This window comes from Anastrepha ludens, chromosome 6 (genome assembly GCF_028408465.1).
Source record: "Anastrepha ludens isolate Willacy chromosome 6, idAnaLude1.1, whole genome shotgun sequence".
Lineage (NCBI taxonomy): Eukaryota > Metazoa > Arthropoda > Insecta > Diptera > Tephritidae > Anastrepha > Anastrepha ludens.
The window spans coordinates 113,178,431-113,197,620 of NC_071502.1; the positions used below are offsets into that span (position 1 = coordinate 113,178,431).

Genomic DNA, 19,190 nt, shown 5'->3' on the forward strand with positions numbered 1-19,190 from the left:
ATCTGACTCAAAATTCTATCATGTCCTACAGGAGATTGCCCTCATAGGCCTACATCCTTCAAACTAATAGCGCTCTGAGCTCTGGGCGCTCTTGGCCTTGAAGATCGACCGGAAGTAAGTACAGAATGACGGTAAGGCAGTAAGGGTCCAGATTCCCTCTTAGATCCGACGGTAAAAATATAGGTACCTATGTCCATGCCAGAGAAGGAAGATGAAATCTGACTCAAAATGCTACCATGTCCTACAGGAGATTGCCTCCAAAGGCCAAATTTTTGAAGTGCGAAGATATCGCCTAAGAAAGAGTGCAAGTAATTTACCTCTTCCTCATCACTACGACTACTAAAAAAATGCTTTGAACTTGGCGCCCATATTTGCTACCGAAGACGCTGCAGTGATGTTCAAAAGTTTTAACACGTTTCCGATACTTTACCGACCCAACAGACTTGATCTCAACCTGCCCATGTACAAGGAATGTTTTATATTATACGCCCAGTATAATTTTGAATTCACTCATATTCGTTTGGTGACATTCTATGCATTTGACTGAACTGGCTTGGACCTCGATTTTCATATTTGTCAAGAACTTCAATACTAGATTTTCCACATAAAAACTATGCCTTTAATAAGAAAATAAACGAAATCAAAATAGTGTCGAATTTTCTTGCCCTCACGTGCGCAGTTCCATATGCAAATGCCAAAGATTCCTTCAGAAAACTTTTTAAATGGCGCCTTCGAAATAGTATTCACCTGTCAGACAGCGATTGAAGAGGAAAAGGAAAAAGTTAAAAATGTGAGAATTTGTGAATTTGTTACGACAACTTTTTCAGTTTAATACTTATGCACGTGTACATTAGGCCGGCTCGGTCATCATTCAAGAAAAAAAATACGAAAAACCGGCTCCTATTTGAATACTTGCTTTTGTGGAGAGTATGGCAAAATAAAACGAAAACCAAGACATTTTTAGATCACTCTAAAACTGTCAAAATCGTTTTTTGCCGTAACTTTGCCATGCGTTTGCTTATAAACTTAATGGAACTTTTATTGGATAAGAATTTGTTGACTTATTGAGTGTTTTAACATTTGAGGAGAAAAATTTGCATTTAAGGAGCTCAATTTTGAGTTAAAGATTTCATCACTTAAATATGACTTAAAGTTTGGCAGAAAATGTAGCAAATATTGAATCAGGTATTAAATAAAGAAGTTATGCAAATAAATTTTTTGACGGTTTTTAGGGTGGTCAGAAATTAAAAAAAAAAACTTCCAAATTTCAATTAGAGGTGATTTTTCCAAACTTTTTGTGTATGCGAACCGACAAAGAGTAATATATATACAAGGTGGCGCAAAATTAATCACCCTATCGGAAGATTTATAATCTACGCAAATGGCGTCGTATTTGACACTTGTGAAGCACGACAAGTAACAAAGCGCGTAAAGGTTAAAATTAAGATTTCATCACTCAAAATCAGTTTTTTATTTAGTAGAAAAGTTATTCAAAAACGAAATTGGATGATTAATTTTGCGCCAGCTTGTGTAAGAATGGCTGAGAAAAAAATTTGATTTTATCACTCAAAATCATTTTTTTATTTAGTAGAAAAGTTATTCAGAAACGAAATTGGATGATTAGTTTTGCGCCAGCTTGTGTAAGGATGGCTGAGAAAAAAAATTGTTTCCTAAGGTTATGCGCTAAATTTGCTCTACTATATAACTAAAAAATTAGTCATCCAAAACCCTTTTTTGTTAATTTCTGTAATATTTACCAGGGTAAGCGATCTGAAAATTAGAATTGAATTTATCCTCTCTTAATATTTCTCTTCACAAATATGAAAAAAATATACCCCATGCCTCATTAAAACAAATTTTATGTTTTTTATGGTGACCTTGAAAACCTCGAAAAATCAAAAAAAAAAAAAAAAAAAAAAATTAAGAAAAATTTAAAAAATAGAAATATTAATATCTATCACATAGATAAACTCGCTTTACCGAACTTATGCGGATTCAATGGTAAAGCGCTGTGGCCACTGGTAAATTGAATATTAAATAAAAAATATAAAAAATATTAAAATACAAAAAATAATAACAATATTTATTTAAAATGTGACTAATTTTTGGTGAGGGTACAAAATTACGTTTTATTTTTTTGGACCATTCCAATATTGTATATATATAGGAATAAGTATGTTTATATACACACGAGACGCAATATGGCTGGAACTGCCTCATCAAAGCCCTCTACGAGAATTCCGAACAGGCAGTGCTTCACAAAGGCGATTTCCGCGATCCTACACTACCTCTTTTCGCCAACGGCCTTTGATGACGTCATGCGCCAACTGACCCTGCACAAAAAATGGAGTATGGGGAGTTCGCAAATCTCTAGCAACACAAAACTGCGAATATTTAGCTTAGATGTGAAGTCCGTATTGTTGTACGGAAGCGAAACATGGCTGGCCTCCATCACACAGAGTTTACAATCCTTCATCAACAAATGCCTCGGCATCATCTATAGAATATTCTGGCCAAACACCATCTGTAACGACGCACTGTGGAGATTATCGATTAATTGTCGAGGAATCCATCCATAGGCAAATGCAACGCAGAAAGTGGCGATGGATAGGTCACACGCTGAGAAAACCACCAGATAGCATCACGAGAATGGCACTGGACTGGAGTCCGCAACGGTGCAGAAGTTGCGGTCGAGCAAAAAACACTTGGCGAAGGTTGATGCTGCACGAACCAGCAGATGCCGATATCACATGGGACGGTGCAAAAACAACAGCACAAAACCGTGTATGATAGAAGAGTCTTGTCGAGGCCCTATGCTCCCGAGAGGGGTGAACAAGGAAAAAAAATATACACATATCTGAATTTTTGCAAAAAACTTATGCGCATACATAAAAATCTTAATTTTCACATTTTTTACTTTTCGACATTTTTCGATCCACCCTTATGTGAAAATTGAGAAGGTGGTGAAAGATGGACTATAAAAGTAAAAAAATCAACTAAATTCAAAAGGATTTTGAGTGGGAAAGTACTGCGGAAGTGACAATAAAAATATGCTTATGTGATAGAAAAATAGAAATTGAATAACTGCAGAAAAAGTTTGGTAAACGGATAAGAAGCAAAACTTTTTCTCAGAGACGTACAGGATTTCAGCGAAAAAGGTGATAAAGAAAAAATAACTAAAAATAAAATTTCGTTTGAATTTTTATAATTCAAAAGAAATACAAAATAAAAAAGTAAACTCAACTTGCATAATAATTGTTAGCACTTGCCATAATAGAGGGAAGAAGTGCATGGAAAAAGAAGAGGAAGAGTTACATGATATAAAATTATGTCTGCATGACAAGGGAGTATAGATTGAACTTTTTACAACTTTCAACTTTAACTTTTGGAAAACAACACAAGAAATTTGTGCACGTTGACAATGTCAATAGAAAAAAGAGGTTCTGGGAAAAAAAATCTTACTTAGGTCTTTAAAGAGTTTGTGGCAAAAGTTTCGACAGGAACAAATATGAGCAAGCACGAAGATTGATTGCAAGAATGGAAATAAAAGCAGAATCTATAGTAAAAAATATCATAGGGATTGTAGTAGTTCGTGCAAATTGATTCTAATATTAAGGAAGGAAATACTGGGTGGACTGACGGGAAAAAATTTGGAAAAATTATGAAAAAAATGTGGAAATAGCCTAAATGTAGACATGGCATTTTGTGTAGTGAACGTTCGCAATTTCCTAGTTGGATAGAGTTATTATCTCATTATTGCCAAATCCCTAAAGTTTCTCGACGAAAAACTGATTCGTGTGCATTTTGCCGTATAATAAAGGGTGGTTAAATTTCAAGGGCCGATGTTGAATGTGAACCACACATAAACGTCAATGACACCGTTGGACTTCTTTCTTTAGAGTTACTTATGGAGGTGTGCCTCCAAAGCCGCGGGGGCAATTTGGCCAATAATTTGTTCTATAAGGAATTAAGCCATACCAATATTATCATAATAAAGAGAAATGACAATCATTTCTTAAAAAGATTGCATTTTATTCAAAATCAACACTGGCCCTTAAAACTTAACCACCCTTTACAATTTTTTCTCTCCAACTTTTACAATACATGTTTGACTATGGAAGGTAGGTAAGATGGCAAGAGTACCACAGTTACACCACAAGTAGCACTTACGTGCCGTTTTGATATCATAATACCTACTGGACACTACCTGCGAAAAATTTAGGGAAGAGAAACCATCTACAGCCATCCAGTGCTGATGATATGGCGGAGGAGAGAAAAGGGATCTAGGCTGGCCCATATCCAAAGGGCACGCTAAGGAAAAGCCACCAGAGCTGGACATTTGCAGAGACAGTGCTCAACCGTCTCTTTCTCTGCAGGATCCACACAGCTTCTGCAATAGGGGTTGCACGGAAGTCCAAGCTTCTTCGCATGAGTTCCAATCGACCAGTGACTATGTAATTAAATAAAGAATAATTTGTGCCCCGGTTAAATAATTTTACCAGCTTAGTTTAGAGAAGCTGCTCTTAAAATGAGTTCATTCGGTGGCCTCAGAGGCTCAAACGTTTCTCGATTGCTTTAAAGTATCTCTGTATTTTAGTCAGTGAATCCATTCTCCAATGTAAGAGGCGTTTACGTAGAACAGGCCGGTTTATCCCTTTCTCATATATACTTTCTACAAAAATCCACTGCAATCATAATATACTACAATCAGTTTAGTCCATATGCTAGTAGCAGGCTTAGCCTTTGTAACTCAAGTTTTTTTTCATTACTTGGGTTTTAAAAGATCAGCCCTAATTGGTGAATGTATCAAAGCTTCCCAGACCAGTTCCTTCCTCGTTTTTGCTGCTCACTGCTCTTTTTGTAGCTTTTAGTTGCCACATTTAAATCTTTGGCTTAAAATATCATCAATTGCTGAAAGTAAAATTCAGCGCCGCAGGTCTAACCAGCCGTAGCTCGCATTCTCTTTGAATGCCCACCAAGCTCCACAGTGTTACCTTTCTTTGAGTTGTGGCTTTGCTCCCCATTTTTCATACATTAGACTGCCTGACAAAACAAATATTTTTGGAATATACTATTTCCAGGTTTACAAAGCTAGTAGGCTCGGTCAAGTAGAAAACAACTGCATACTCAAAATTTCGAGTGACCCTCAAAATCGGAACAGAAAATTAAGGCGGTCAAACCAGTTTCCTATATAATCATAGATTTATATCTGTACTTAACAGCAGCTTAATATTATATTTATTTGCTCCGTGAGAAAGTTTTGTGTGCCATTCACATGCATCTGCACATGATCGGGATATGGTCGACTGATTCTTGTAGTTTCTTCGGCCTATCCCAGGAGACCCCAATGCAGCTTCTTCTTGAATACAGCGCTATAGCGCGGACAACATTGAGACACATTGGCCAACTGCAGTCAGAAGAAAGGCAGAAACGCTCAGCCCAACTCAGCGCTACCTTGAGTTTAATAAGGAAGCTCGGTCTGGATGAGGCATTGCGAGGGCACAGAAGGCCATGAGGTCGAAGTGTAAACCTCGAATATCGATGGTATATAAAACGTTATATATACGTTACAATAAGAATGTAAAACATAAGACAACTTTGAAATTTTTCTTCTAAATACAGTTTTCTTCTAAAATTTTTTTTATTAAAATTTTTTTCTACATTTGAACTAATCCCGAAATTTATCGCTACTGGCATCCCTAATTGCTACAAATGAATTTTTAATTTATAGCGGCCAACAAAGATTAGTTGTAGTTTGAGGAAAGAGCCTTTTTCTCATACGAAAGATCGTATGAACTAATCCCGAAATTTATCAAGATTGACATACCTAATTGCCATAGCTCAAGTTTGGAACTCGTATAACGGCCAACAAAGATGTGTTACAGTGTATTTTGAAAAATATCATATGCAGTAGTACCTCGATTCTTGCACATACTCGGTACTTGCACACCTCGGTTCTTGCAACATAAAAAATTTTTCCATTACGTACTCAGTACTTGCGACATCCAAAAAATTTGAACTCGGTTTGTTAGATTCAATAAAATTCGGGGAAGTCCCGATTTATTTCGGAAATGAATTGCTGTGATTGGCTAATTCTCTTACGAACGTGTATTTTGGGAAATTTGAATCAGTTTTAGAGGGCGTTGCATTGAGTGCGGTCTCACAATGGCAGGGGAAAAATTTACGTTGCTTACAATTAAGCAAAAAGCTGAAATTTTAAGGAAGCTAAGTGAAGGATTTTCTATCGATGCCTTAGCCAAAAGTTTTCACGTGCACAGGTCAATAATAAACCGCATTAAGAATAAGAAGAACACCATAAGGAAGTTTTTGGTGCATGCTGAATCTGGTCCTGGGAAGAGAAACTCGTTTAAACCTGCAGAGCTTCCTAAAATGGAAAGAGCATTGATGAAATGGTTTGCAAATCAACGAGCCAAGAATGTAGCAATCACTTCTGATATGCTTAAACAAAAAGCCAAGTTTCTCCATGCCAAAATTCAGGAAAAATCGGGGGACTTCCATTCTAGCAATGGTTGGATTACAAACTTTAAAAAAAGATATAGAATACGAAGACTCAAAATATGTGGAGAAAAACTTTTTACAAAAACTGAACAAAAAAATTGCTGATTTAGGTTTAACCAAGGACCAGATATATAATGCCGATGAATCTGGTCTCTTTTGGAAGCTTTTGCCTGATAGCACTCTTGTGCGGTCAAAAGAAACTTCCGCTCCAGGACATAAAATCAGTAAGGAAAGAATAACTTTTCTGGCTTGCACGAATGCATCTGGAAATCACAGAGTAAAACTAATGGTTATTGGGAAATCATTAAACCCACGATCACTTAACAATTTTACGGATATTCCAGTTGTCTACAAAGGAAATAAAAGTGCTTGGATGACCTTGGCTTTGTTTGAGGAATGGTTTCACAAAACATTTGTTCCAGAGGTACATCTGGTCGTCTTTGTTTGTAAAAAATTTCGTTTATTAATTTAAATTTCCTAAAATTGCAGGTAAAAGGGTTCCTTCGTGCCGAAAATCTTCCCGAAAAGGCTCTATTGCTTATTGATAATGCTCCATGCCATCCCAAAGACAGTGAGTTAATGAGTAGTGATGGTCAAATATCTGTAATGTGTTTTCCTCCAAACTGTACTTCACTTATACAGCCCATGGACCAGAATGTTATAAGACTTACGAAATTGAACTACAACACAAGCCTTTTAAGTGACATCGTTCGCTGTGGAAAAACAATAGACGAATCTCTGGGAAACGTCAACTTAAAACACGCAATATGCTTTTTAGCTAATGCCTGGAATGCTGTTAATGGGACCTCCATTCAGTCATCATTTCAAAAACTGTTTGAGGTAACATCCGAATGGGATAGTGAAGATGTCATCCCTCTTTCAGAGTTACGCTTACAGCTTGTTGAAGATACATCCAATATTCAAGAAATTTCAAATTTGCTTCAAGAAATAGAACCATTGCAGCAAATATCCGATTCTGAAATTGAGCAATGGATTGCTGAACCTATTTTGGAGTCTTTTGAACAAAATGAAGATCCCTGTATCAATTGTGACCTTACTGATGGTGAAGAAACAAACAACGTGGTAGTAAATACGAAGAAAGTTACACAGGAGGAGACTATATCGCATACAATATTTGCTTAGAATGGGCTGATCAAAATAATGCCTCTTCAGACGATATTATGACACTCCAGAGACTTAGAAGCAGCGTAGTACTGAACAACCGAGCTTGCACAAAACAAACAAAAATTTAAAATTTTTTTAGTTCACCATAAAGTATGTGATTCTTTCTATATTTATGTATATGAACGAACTAAACTTAAGCGTATTGAAATAAAATACATATTAAAAATAATAAACTTATTTTCCAACCAAATTCTCTCATAAAATTGCCTTTTATTTCATACAAAAAAAAAAAAACTCGCTACTTGGGACAACCTCAATTCTTGCACCGAGCCCTGTTTTCATTATGTGCAAGAATCGAGGTACTACTGTACATTAATCCCGAAATTTAGCGGGACTGACATCACTAATTACTATAACTGAAAGTTTTTTAACTCGTATTACGGCCAACAACGATGAGTTCAAGCCTGTTTTGATAAATATCAGATAAACTCATCCCAAAATTTATCGGGACTGAAAGCTTGGCCAACAAACATGAGTTGGAGTCTGCACTGTACACACCCCCTTTGAAGATTATCAAATCAACTAATCTTGAGTTTTTTTTGGGACTGACATCCCTTCCTGCTACAACTGATTTGTTTTAATCTCGCAGTACGGCGACAAAGAAGCGTTGAAGTCAGAGGTAAGAGACTGTGTTTTGATGAATATCACATCAATTAATCCCGAAAGTTAGCAGGACTGGCAGACCGAGCTGTTGTAACTGAATTTTCAAACTCATTTAAAGGCTAAAAGAACGACTTAAAGTTTAAGGCAAGCAAGACCTTGGCTTGCCCTAACTGAAGTTTTTTAAACTCATTTAACGGCTAAAAGAATGAGTTGCAGTCAAAGGCAAACAGTTGTTATGGAGAATATTGAAGAGGTACTCCAGAGGAAAGCGGCTCAAGAAAAGAGGAGAATACAAATATTGAAATTTACAATATTTTTTTATTTCTTCTCATGCAAGAAAGTATCTCTTTTCCATACAAACAAAAATACTTCCAATATTATCGAAGTTAATTTTTTAAAGTGAGGTGCTAGTTTTGACTGCTGGAGTCTGGAGTCAAGATGTTTTATCGATTTATAAATATTTATTACTTACAGAAGCATTACCGATGCAGATTTGTAATCAGCCAACAACTGTATCTTAAGCAGTACTCCTAAAAATTTTGAGCAATCTTCTGCGCTGTTGTAACAACAATTCAGTTGTGTTATTTCAAGTGATGTATCAAAAAAATTTCATTCAATAAGAAAGGGAACAACAAATTGCTTAGAGCAGTTCACAATTAAGCGCAAATAGCTGACATCTCGGCATTTATAATTTATTATGCGCCCACATTTATACATTTATACATTTTGTTGTTAGTTGTTGTATTGCCAAGTAACTTTCAAATGGCATTATGCTGGGCTACTTGAATTCAATTGCGAACTTCCCTATATATTAAAAATGTAGTAAAAGTGATAAGGTATTTTTAAGCAAGAAACATCCACTTATATAAATTAAAGTAAGTACCTATCTGCATTTTTTCATTCTAATTTCATAAGCCATAACTCAATAGGACAATAATGCCATACACTACTTACAATTCAAGCACGACGCACATCATTTTTTGATGCTCATACGCCGCGTACAACTGTATGATGAGGTGATGCTGCAGAGAATTCATAATTTCCACTTCTCGTTCGACATTGCGTCGATCCTCACGCTTGGGGATGGGCACAAATTTAGCAGCCAATTTCAGGCCAGTTGCCTTGTCCTGGCATTTGTAGACGGTGCCGAATTTGCCCCTAAAGGGAGTGATTATATTTATATATAAAGTATGCGGATATAAAAATTAAGTTCCTAGTGGTCATAAAAAATGAAATACGAAAAAATTCTACGCTTAACGCGTAATAAATTATGCGACAAGTGCAAAATTTTCATGCGCAATTAAATACGTAAAATTGGTGACAATTTTTATCGTTTATGTTTGTCTAAAATATTTATGTTCTCGAAAGTGTTTTTTTTTATTGTCCCGGTGGCGCTTTTTTTATCACGAAATTGCTATTTTTTTTCAAAAAAATTTATGGAAACATCTTAACGGTATTTATTTAGCATGTTGTAAAGTTTAAGTAATCGTAAATGTGCGCGATGAAAATTTTCTAACTTTTTTCTAGTATTTCTACAAAAATTGTAGTTCATGCAATCGACTCACCTGCCCACTTCACTCAGCACTTCGTATAATTCGTGCGCATCGACGCCACGCTTAATGGTCACATCGCGATAAGGAAATGCTGGTTCAAGTTCTGTAAAAAAATGGAAAAATAAAATTTGAAATTGAGAAAAAGTACTTGGAAATTTTCGGGGAAAGGCGTGAGTGGCACTTTATTGTGAACTTAGAAATGGTATAGAAAATAATTAATTAAATTATTAATACAAAATTATTATTTTCGTTAATTCTATTAGGAATTAATTGAAGTAAAACCTGAACACTTCTGTAGATGGCGCTGAGGACGAAAAAATCTTACATCATTCGAAGCAGCTTTAACCGAATAATTACCCAGATTAGAGTCGACGAATTGTTAAACTTGCAGCTTTTGTTAAAAATTCTCAAATTGCTTATTTTTATTTAAACTTTTTTCTTAATAAGTAAAGGCTTACATATAGATTCTAATAAAAATTTTGCGGAACGAATTATGAATTTATTTATGGAATATTAAAAATCATACAGAGGTAGTAAAATTTAATTTTTCTTAGTAAAATAGCTAAATACAGGGTTGCCCATATTCGACGGACCCATGTGTGTTTTGGGCCCATTCCAATGGACGAGGCTTGTCCGCAGGCAACAATCTTTGCGTCAATTGAATCTTATACGGGAATAAATGCAAATTAATGCGGATAATTCGTTGTAAAGTGGTCCGAGCAGTGCCCAACTGGTGAGAACGGCGATTTTGGGATGTCGTTGGCGACGTCTCAACACTGGCCCGTACAAGAGCAATTTGGCCTCTTTGGATTAGAAAGAGCATCACCAGTCGTACAAACGTTTAATGGTGTTCTTAAAAGGCGCACTTTTAACATTATTTAATTTTTTATACGCACGTTGAGTTTTCACAATTTACTTCTCTTGTTGAATGTAAGTTTCAAAATTTGGGAGCGCTTGCGTGGCGTGTGGAACAGGGTAAAAATCTGCTTGGACTGACGCTTCCAACGCGGTATGTCATTAAGCGACCCGACGTCTCTATCAAAGATACAGGGTTGCCAGATGGGTCCGTCGAATATTGGCAACCTTGTAAAATTTTCTGTTTATTGAAAAAAAACAATAATAAAAAAATAGTATCTAGTTTCTTATATAAAAGTTGAGTTCATAATTCAATTATATAAAAAATAAGAATTCACCTAAAAGTTTAGCTTAAGATCCTATTAGGCAAAAACAATTTTATTTTTATTGAGAAGAAGGCTCAAGTATGTTTCCGTCTTATATACAAAAGAAATTTTGTGTTTATTGAAAAAATGATTAAAAAATGATTGAGAAATGATTTTGATTTATTGAAATGTTTTATATAAAAGTTGAGTTCAAAATTAGCTATTTAAAAGTTGTTTTTATGTGAGATTAACTGGATATTCGGTCTCATATATAAAAGTTAAGCTTAAGCTCAGTCCGACTATTAGCTTCGAAACCAATCTAAGAAGAAGAAGAAGAAGCTCAAGCTCGATTTGGTATATATGATATTATTTGAGCTCAATATTTGAGTTAAAGCTTTCAACAAAAGCTGCATCAAAACGAGCTTTGATCTGATTTTCTGGAATTTAAGCTCAGAGTTTGTGGCAGCATTTCGGAACGAAAAATAATATTACAAAATCTTCAATAAAATTAGTAGAGAAAGAGTATAAAACTTGAATACTGATTCAATAAATGTATAAAAAAACATAGAAAATTAAACAATTAAATGTTTTGCGAGATTTTTTTTTGCTTCAACTCTTTTCACCAGAAACTCAAGCAAGAAACAGTTAACCATCTCCTTTGTACAGTAAGTGCGAGCAGGCGAGAGAGAGAGAGAACGTAAAAAAGCTTTTTTAATGACTTTTGTAAGTCGTGGAAGTAAGTAAGAATGAGCAAGATCAAGGAAGAGAAAGGGAGTTTGAGTGGCATTTGTAAGCTTTCAAATAAGTAACAGAGTAACAGAGAGTAAGTGAGAAAGCGTTTTGAATGGCATTTTCAATATAAAATAAGTTAAATAGACAACGGCGAGTGGTGCAAAATTGTTAGCGTATCCTGATTAATTTTTATTAAGAAATCGTTTTTGACGCTTAAAATTAACTTTTTGGAAAAAAGCTCTTTTGATGAAAAAAGCTCCTTTGACCAAAAATGCTTTGTTAGTCTTTCAAAGTCCTATTGTGAAGTTATGTCAAAAGCTTTAATAAAAGCGATTAGAAACAAATTAGGATTTTCGATTGGCTTAAATTTCAAAAAACCAAAAAAATTTTCCACCAGCTTTCGAATCAGGAAGGTTGACGCTCAAAAGTCGTTAATAGGGAAATTTGCATTAATTTGGTAAGTAAGTAAAGAAGTGAAGATACAAAAAATCAGAGTACCCCTGGAAAATATTGTAAGAAAACTTTTAAAACTGAGAAAGCGAAAGAGTTTTCCAAAAACTTGGTGTTACGAAGAGCAGAAAAAATCTTAAGGTTTAAGTGCAAAACTACTTTTTGAAGTGAAACTTCTTAGGCGTCGATGGACAAGCGAGAATGAAGCGAAAAATTTCAAGGCCATGCAACGTTTGGGACATTTTCGTTCGGCAAGAGAGAAAAAAGATATAACGTAGAGGAAAAGGAGAGAGAGAGAGCTATACCTTATATATATCTTAGATACACTTTAGGCTTTGCTTCCTGAGATTTTCCTTGTGGTTGCTAATTTCTACTGAGAAATAACATTGCCTACTTCTTGGCGTTTGTTTGTTGGTGCAAACTTGTAGGAAATATATTTTTGGTGCATACTTTTTGGCGTTATATTTCCTTGGTGCCTAGTGTTTGGGGCGTTTCTTGGTCCGAATTTTTTTGGCGTTTTTTTGGTGCCTACTTTTTGCGCTTATCTCCGTTTCCTGGATTTATTGGTATTGCCTTGTGGTAATTTGTGTCGTTGCTGGGGTCCTGGAATCGCTGCGTTTGTGCGGGTGATAAACGCTCGGAGTAGTGCGCGTTTTTGCCACGGTTTGTGTCCGGCGTTTACCTCCACCGGTCGACCCTTCTCCGTTTTTTGTAAATTTTGTCTTTTTGTATTCTCTGCAAATTATGTGAATTTATTTAGATATACATTCTTTCTCTCTCATTCTCTCTCGGGTCTCCCCCTCTTTCTATATCTGCCTTGAAAGTTTCACTATTCTAGTTCCATTTAAGCCCAATTTATTAGTTGAACACTGCTTTCTAGCTGAACTAAGTTTAAGCTCGCGAATTTCGCTGAGCTTTTGAGAAAGTTTATTTATGTTTTGAAAATCCTTACAGACATCAGTGAAAGTGATTACAGCGGCATCTATATACAAACGCGTGATTTAATTTTTTATGGCATAAAAATATATAGTGAAAAAATTTTAACATAAAAATGAAGCCTGTTTTTGAATAGAAAAAAGTGATATTTCGCAAAAAAATATCTTTCAAATTCGAGCTAATAATTTGCCATAAATATTTTGGCTTAGAACACACTACAATTTTTGAAAATTTCTTCCTCGATAAAAGTACCATTTTTTGTTGGCACAGCAGCTAATAACCTAATTATTTTACGCGCAATAAAATTAATTACGTTTCACATAATTAAGATGCGTGCCACTCTACTGAGAGCGCCACTTTTGGCCTTTTAGTTGGCAATTGAGCTATAATAGTTTTGGCCAATATCTCTATTTCTATAAATTAAGCCAATTAATTGGCATTGCCATGCTGCTTGCACGCCGCATACCCTCAAAAGTATATATATCACACACACACACACATGCATACATATGTGTGGAGGTATTCACCCAAAACATCAACACTCGCACATCACTTTGACATCAAACGACGACACAATCATTTGTGGTTCGAGACAGCGAAGCTCATTTGTGGTTGCTGCTGTTGAACCGTCCAACTGACACTATGGGTAAATTTACAACGGCAAATGGTTTGTGGCGAAATTTTGCTAAACCAATTACAAGCAAATTAGCAACATTTGAGTGGAATTTCACTCAGATCGCAATTCAAAGTTGTGTCGGATATTTATTATTTGACATTTAATTGGCGGTTTGAAGGTTTCAAGGAACGAAAAGCGGCGAAACAGAGAGAGAAAGAGAGAGAAAGAGAGAGGGAGAGAGAGAGGGGGATAGAGAGAGAAAAAAGAGCGGAAAAGGGCTTGTTTTGCACGCTGTGAAAATCCGTGCTGGAGATAAGCCATATGGGATATGCTATTTTCGGCTAGAATATGAAGTTGAAAATAATATTTATTTCAGTGAGTTGCAATTTTAAATAGACGAAGCAGGCAGAATGCCAATATTTTTCTGCACACAAAGATATTTTTAAATTTTATTTTGCAAAAATAAACAAATCTTGATAAATAAGTTTTTAAATGTATTAATAAAATATATTTTTAGAACTTTATTAAAAATCAGAAATAAATATTTGGCGCGTACACTTTTGTTAGGTGTGCGTCTTGATGTTGCTCTACAAATGGAAGGATCTACAGTTTTATGTCGACTCCGAACGGCAAATGGTTTTTAGGTGGAACTTTTTCATGGCAGAAATACACTCGGAGGTTTGCCATTGCCGGTCGAGAGGCGACCACTATTAGAAAAAATATTTTTTTCATTTTGGTGTTTCACAGAGACTCGAGCGTACGTACTCCGCATTTCGAATGGTAGTTACGCGCCAACTCATTTGGCTACACTTAATTGAAAAATTAAAACATATATTTTTCATTAAGTTTTAAATTTTTTCTTCTAAATTTTCATTGTTAAAAAGAATTTGTTGAAGTTTTATTATAAAATTTTTTATACGCAAGTACCTTCATTGGGTATCTCGAGCATGAGTTTCGCATAGTGTAAAGTTGTTTTTGCAAATTTTGCCTACATTCAGGCGCTGGAATGGCAAGGCTAGTATGCTAAGCTAAACTAAGTTTAGATGCTCAATTTGGCAGGGTTAAACTTAGTTTACAAATTCATCTCAGTTTTGTAGCATCAGTTTGACTGTGGTGCATTTTTTAACAAAATTTTGACCTGAGTGTTGAAACTTAGTTTAACTGGAAAGCAGAGTTTAACTTGCAGCGAAATACTGCTCCTTAAACTACTATTGAAATACTGGACACAAAACAAAATTTTTTGGCAAAATATTAAGTACATCGCTGTTGTGCCCTAAAAAAATAATAATAAAAGGTGTTTAAGTTTCAAGGGCCAGTGTTGATTTTGAAAAAAAGTGGAATTTTTTTACAAAATTATTGTCATTTCTCTTTATTATGATAATATTGGTATGGCTCAATTACGTATGGAACAAAATATCGGCCAAATGGTCGCCGCGGGCTCGGTGGCACACCTCTAAAGACCACCAAATGCAAATAGTTCCTTATCTAAAGGGTGGTTAAATTTCAAGAGCCAGTGTTGATTTTGAAAAAAAAAAAATTTTTCTAGGAAATGATTATCATTTCTCTTTATTATGATAATATTGGTATGGCTCAATTACGTATAGAACAAAATATCGGCCAAATGTTTGCCGCGGCCTCGGCGGCATACCTCCATCCGATGGTCCAACTTTTCAATGACGCTGAGACATAATTGAGGTTCTATGCCGTTAATGTGCCGAATTATCTCATCCCTTAGCTCTTGAATTGTTGCTGGCTTATCAACGCACATCTTTTCTTTCAAATAACTGCAAAGAAAGAAGTCCAACGGTGTCGTTGACGTTTAGGTGTGATTCACATTCAACATCGGCCCTTGAAATTTAACCAATTTTGTTCGTATATTTACAGCTGCGGCAGCTCCTAAAAGTGCCTTGAAAATATGCTTACATTGGAGAAACGGCTCGCACTGTATTAAAATGCGTTGTTAAATTTGTAGTTAATGTAATTAATGATTCACCGTTTGTTCGTGTATTTACGGCTCTAGCAGCACCTAAAAGTGGCTTGTAAGAAATGCTTACAGTGGGGAAACGAATATCACTGTTGAAGTAACATTTCCTGTTAAGCTGGTAAAAGTGTGTTTACCTCGTACCGAAAGTGAGTTAACAGCAATTTCAAGAGTATTTCTATATCAAAATGCGATGTTAAATTTGTAGTTACGGCAGTTAAAGCGCGGTGGCAATACTTACACTGAATGCTGGCATTTCATGCTTTTAAAATTACTATGTTAAACCGTAGAAGGAAAATACCATATAGGCTGTCAGCAATTCTCTCTAGAAATACTTAGACTACGCTTGTATGTAGTGCAATTAAAGTACTCGAACCAGCGGATTAGCATTGAATTTTGTGTTTCATTTTGAAAAAAGTATGACTGTACCAATTTTTACAATTCGTATTCAATTTTAAAATTTTTAATCTTAAAAAGTGTTGCCAGTTCATACAATTTTTTTTTCTCAACAATATATCCCCAGAATAAAATTAGAGTAGCAGTTTTTTGAAAATATTTCCATTAATTCATTTTATTTATTTAAATACTAATCAGAGAAATATTTCCGCATTTGCAAGAGGCTTTTTGCTCTCAATTTGCTAGAGTGCTATTACTCGTATTCAAGTTAAGCAAAAATGCTAATATTTGCAGGAATAAATTGAAGCAATAAATGGCACATAAACACATTTACATATACATATGCAATGCCCAAATTTAAAATATGGCATTCGTAAAATTTTGCTAGTTTTTGGTATAGCTTCCCTCTCATTTTTCATTTACACTTTTAAGAGATTCATTTGGAAATTAAGAAAGTCGGTAAAAAAAAAATATGGATTTTTGGCATACTCGTCTAGCCATTATTTGATATTTTATTATTATTATTTTATTTGAATATCCAGAGCTAATAAATACACTTTTGCATACAGAATATTTCTCAATTAGGAAACTTTACCAGCATTTAACTAGGAAGTTTTTAAATCAATTTTGTGGTCAAGAATACGTAATTTTTTCATTTATTGTCGCAGTAAACTAACAGCTCTGTAAAGTCATCGATTTGCATAAAAGAAAAAAAACTAGTAAGTTGAAAAAAAAAATGTGCGATCAAGTAAGCTCACTAAAGTCATCGATTTGCTGACTTTTCGTTTATAAACGGTAAATAAGAGCCTTTGTAAAATTTTCACAAAAAACAAAAACAAACAAAAAAAAAACACTTACACCTCGCGACAAAACGATAGCACATCCATATTTTCACCACTTTTGACTAGGTTTGCTTGTTTCTTTTTAAATGTTCTTGACCTTTCCACAAAAAAAATCTGTCGAACTGCAACCATGAAAATCCGATTTTTAAATTTTATACAAAAATTAGAAAACTTTCACGAATTTTCTACCCCTATCCCACTGTTTTTAATTCGAATTTCTTGAGAGATGTTTGGTATGCAGTTTTATAGCTTATTAAATTTTAGTGTAAAAAAATGCAATTTTGAAGTAACTAAAAATGCCATTGATTGCTAATAATTTTTTTTCTTTGACGGACATTTTCTCCCAAAAAAGCAATGACGCGTAAGATATTGTATTCTCTGTCTCGAATTCGCTTGCTTTGAATTGGTGAAAATTTATTGCTTACTTTCAGGCAGCTATTGACAACAATTCTACTAAAGCCCCGGTTATTTCATTTCGCTTTTATTGAAAATAAAAATACTTGCGTTAGAAATACAAATTACCCCTTTCTCCAGGAGAGGGTAAGGCCGAACAGACTCCTTCCAACCAGAGTCCGGATCATTAATAGGAGTATTGCAGGTAATTGTATGGCAGGGCAAGCATTGGGAACTCTGGAAATCAAGTTCGCCTATAACCTGTAGTTCTAGTTTGGAACCATCAGTATAGTTAGCTGCTGAATTGGGATGGTTGGGATGGCAAGCGACAAAGCAACTTGCGGAATTGCTTTCTCGAACCGTCTCCTTTTTGGAAATTTTGTGCTTCAAAATATCTGTGCTAATGCTCTCCAGCATACCTCCCCCATCTCATTAATGCAGTAACTTTTTCACTGACTAGTATTTTTGATTAAAGATCACGGAAAATTGCACATAAACCGAAATCGGTTGTGCTGCCCTTGACAATAAATATTTTTACCACACGCAATCAATAATGAAAAAAATTATTATTGGCATACAAGTAATTGGATTACAAGAAAAGAGGAATCGAGAAGCAAATCACATAAAATGTCAGCTCGCACTTGAACTATAATTCTTCACAATTTCCGTCTACTTTAAAATCCTTGAAGCCGTTCCACCTTTCATTCACATTATTCACCGTCCACTGGCACAACTCTTCAGCTTGTATGCAACAGGAATGTTTCCAGCACAATTACAGCTGTATAAAGTTTGTTCAGTCAAGCAGTACAAAAAAATATACACTCACTAACATACACTCACATTTACGTAAGTACATACACACGCATTCGTTTGCAGCTTTGTATGTATATGACCGCTTATCCTTTTCTCTGACAATTGCTAAGCCACTTAGTCTCTGCGCTTTTGTTATGAATGTGATGCATCCTTTCGGCGGACAGTCACTGCACTTCAAGCGCTTTATTTCTATGCTTTCCATTGTTCCCACACTTGTGCGCATAGACTACTAACACAATTACTGCATTATGCAAACACATACATACATACGTATGCGGCTAAGGTACTCAAGTGCATGAATGTCCATGGAGGACACACAAAAAGTTATAAAATATAATAAAGTTGTTATTTAACTTGGTTGAGAGGGGAAAATATAAAAAAAACGACGGTTTGAAAGGGAGAAAAATCTTTTTTTTATTAAAAAGAAAAAAAAATGGAGTTAAAATAAATTTTCTCAAATAGTACTGCTTTATTTTCCTAATTCTCATTTCAATTCAAATATCACATCGTGTACTTAAGGCCCTCTACTCTTCAGCAGGGTAGTTAATATCAAAAATAGAGACCAAAGCGAGTTTTGAGTCACGAAGTAGACTACACTTTTCCGAGTCTTTGCGACGTGCAAAATCTGCGCCTGAGCTCAGAATATTCGCAGCCCCGGGTTTTGAAGATATTTCCGTATTAAAGTCTTCTTCTCCAAACTGGATAAAAAGGCAAAGCGATTGGGTCTGGTGGTGAATGAGGACAAAACGAAGTACCTCCTGTCATCAAACAAACAGTCGGCACACTCGCGTATCGGCACCCACGCCACTGTTGACAGTTATGATTTCGAGGTTGTAAAGAACTTCGTGTATTTAGGAAGCAGGATTAACCCCGATAACAATGTCAGCCTTGAAATCCAACGTAGAATCTCTCTTGCCAACAAGTGTTACTTTGAACTGAGTAGGCAACTGAGCAGTAAAGTCCTCTTTCGACGAACAAAACTAACACTCTACAAGGCTCTCATCATGGCCG

At 35.3% G+C, this 19,190-nt stretch overlaps 1 protein-coding gene across 1 annotated transcript in view; it reads right to left on the bottom strand.

Annotated features, from left to right (window-relative positions):
• LOC128867247 (death-associated protein kinase related) overlaps window positions 1-17,783 on the bottom strand; it is a 44,170-nt gene extending 26,387 nt beyond the window's left edge. Inside the window, exons 1-4 of the mRNA XM_054108350.1 lie at window positions 17,496-17,783; window positions 13,687-13,778; window positions 9,873-10,040; window positions 9,262-9,465 (exon numbers count right to left, since the gene is read on the bottom strand). Coding sequence (XP_053964325.1) covers window positions 9,262-9,465; window positions 9,873-10,040; window positions 13,687-13,778; window positions 17,496-17,783 — 752 coding nt within the window. The remainder of the gene's footprint in view (window positions 1-9,261; window positions 9,466-9,872; window positions 10,041-13,686; window positions 13,779-17,495) is intronic.
• Between the last annotated feature and the right edge of the window lie 1,407 nt (window positions 17,784-19,190).